This window comes from Pygocentrus nattereri, chromosome 22, assembly GCF_015220715.1.
Source record: "Pygocentrus nattereri isolate fPygNat1 chromosome 22, fPygNat1.pri, whole genome shotgun sequence".
In the NCBI taxonomy this organism is placed as follows: Eukaryota; Metazoa; Chordata; class Actinopteri; order Characiformes; family Serrasalmidae; genus Pygocentrus; species Pygocentrus nattereri.
This window is the reverse complement of record NC_051232.1, coordinates 2209391-2211890: the sequence shown is the minus strand read 5'-3', so window position 1 is coordinate 2211890 and position 2500 is coordinate 2209391. Positions and strand designations below refer to the sequence as shown.

At 42.6% G+C, this 2500-nt stretch overlaps 1 protein-coding gene across 1 annotated transcript in view; it reads left to right on the top strand.

Annotated features, from left to right (window-relative positions):
• The window catches only part of pgm2 (phosphoglucomutase 2), a gene marked incomplete at its 5' end in the record, with an annotated part of 21586 nt that overhangs the window by 7482 nt on the left and 11604 nt on the right, over nt 1–2500 (top strand). The window contains 3 exons of the mRNA XM_017683438.2: nt 70–153; nt 357–550; nt 1698–1887. Of these exons, the coding sequence (XP_017538927.2) occupies nt 70–153; nt 357–550; nt 1698–1887 (468 nt within the window). The remainder of the gene's footprint in view (nt 1–69; nt 154–356; nt 551–1697; nt 1888–2500) is intronic.

Sequence of the window (2500 nt, the reverse complement as noted above, 5' to 3'; positions counted from 1 at the left end):
TTATAGCTAAGGTTCAGAATAATCTCTGTTCTTTCTTGCTTTCCATCTTTATCCCTTTCTCACCTTCAGCCCTTCACTGTGTCTCATCTGGGCCTGTGTGCTGGTATTATGGTGACGGCCTCTCACAATCCCAAACAGGACAATGGATACAAGGTACATCTTGCCACTCATTCAGGAGTTATTGTGTATTTCGTTTGTACTTTTTATCTAACAGTATCAGTGCATACCAATCTGTAGGAATGACCGTTACATTATTTCAAAGTGCTCTCGAGTTTTCCGTGATTTAGTAATTTACTAATTGCCTTTCTTCACTGGTTGTTGCAGCTATAGTCATTGTGCATGTGGATGTGTTTCAGGTTTACTGGGAAAACGGAGCTCAGATCATTCCCCCACACGATAAGGGCATTGCAGCAGCCATAGAAGAGAATCTAGAGCCCTGGCCTGAGTCCTGGGACACAAACACAGCTTCTAAGAGCCCCCTCCTTAAAGACCCCTATCAAGATATTCACAGAGAATACCTTCAGTCGATACAACAGCACTGCTTTCACAGGTGAATACGCAGCGGGCACTTCAGGGACTGTAGAGGTCACACTCCCATTAAACGACACGGTGCATTATGAAGTCATGAAGGCTCAAAATTGCCATCATCTCAGTTATTTTGTTATGATTATTTTGATACAACAGTGGGACATGGACATTAAAATTAATACACTCACCTGCAGCTTTATTAGGTACACCTGTTCAGTTGCTTGTAATCACAAATAGCTGATCAGCCAATCACACGGCCGCAGCTCACTGCATTTAGGCCTGTAGAGGTGGTCAAGACGACTTGCTGAAGTGCAGACCGAGCATCAGAACGGGGAAGAAAGGGGATTTAAGGGGCTTTGAACGTGGCGTGGTTGTTGGTGCCAGACGGGCTGGTCTGAGTATTTCAGAAACTGCTGATCTGCTGGGATTTTCACACACAACCATCTCTAGAGTTTACAGAGAACGGTCCGAGAAAGAGGAAACATCCAGTGAGCGGTCAGTTGTGTGGACGAAAATGCCTTGTTGATGTGAGAGGTCAGAGGAGAACGGGCAGACTGGTTCCAGATGATAGAAAGGCAACAGGAACTCAAATAACCAACCAACATCTCTGAGGAACGTTTCCAAAAATATTGAGACATGAAGAATTAAGACAGTTCTGAAGGCGAAAGGGGTCCAGCCTTTTACTAGCTAGGTGTACCTAATAAAGTGGCCGGTGAGTGTATAATACTGTGCAAAAGTCAGAGACCGTCTCTCATTTAATTTCCAGTAAAAATGGCCATCAAACACAAGTCATTAATTTTTCAGGTGCTATTTCCGAGAAGGCTACATACAGATTTGAAATCATCCACGTCCAGTTGCTTTCTTTTTTTATGGTAGTTTAACAAAATTAGGGCCTCTGACTTCTGCACAGCACTGTTTTTTTTCATACATCATATATAGTTGAATATTAACTAATTGATTCTAACATTCCAAAACTGATGACACGTTCAGTTCAGTGCAGCATGATGTATTGATGCATTTTTGGGTGTTTACCTTGTAAGATATAAAAGAAACTTATTTCCATTCCAGTTAACTTCTATATGTTTCACACGTACTGCAGTAAAACAAGTTGTAACAGAAGACAATTGCAGAATTATAGTTACACAAACACACTGTGTTTCTGCTCTCAGGGAGGTGAACAAGTGCTCGGAGGTGAAGATCGTACACACCTCAGTTCATGGTGTGGGTCACGTGTTCGTCCAGGCTGCTTTTAAGGCCTTTGACCTCAGACCTCCCTACGCTGTGAAAGAGCAGGAAGACCCTGACCCTGAGTTTCCCACTGTGGAGTACCCCAACCCTGAGGAAGGAGCAGGAGTGCTGGTACAAACACACTCACGTACTCTGACACCTACACCATGTGGTTTCTGGTGTAAGGAAGCCTTTATGTGTGAGATCATATTTATATGTGGGGAAAAATAAACGTGGTTAAATATGACGTATAATGTGGTGATATTAGACGTGCCGGTATTCAGTGCCTCACTGCTAAATGCAATATTAAACACTCACAGTAACGTTATCATGGACCCTTTAAAATACCATTACTGAAATTTTTAAGTTTTAGTTTCGCCAGAGATTTTTTTTTTTGATACACAGATCACCTCAGCTTTTACAAGCTCCCTTGCACTGTTATGCTCTGATCATGTGATGGGGTCCCTCCTCCAAGAGATGCAGACGTCCATTCACGCCATGTATAGCGTGTGTACAGCATGACAGAGGGCGGTCAGTGCCCCTTAACTAAAATACCGATTTTATAGTCATAACATGCAAGGAGAGTTTATACGTTGCACACTCAATCAAATTTTACTCACTGTGCAAGTCGAAGAGGAAAGTTGTAGGATCCGGGAATGCCAGTGTGGCACACTGCGTCACCTATTAAACTCCTCGGAAATCAAAGGCATGTGACTAAATTAGCTTTTTAAGTTTAGCTAGAAAA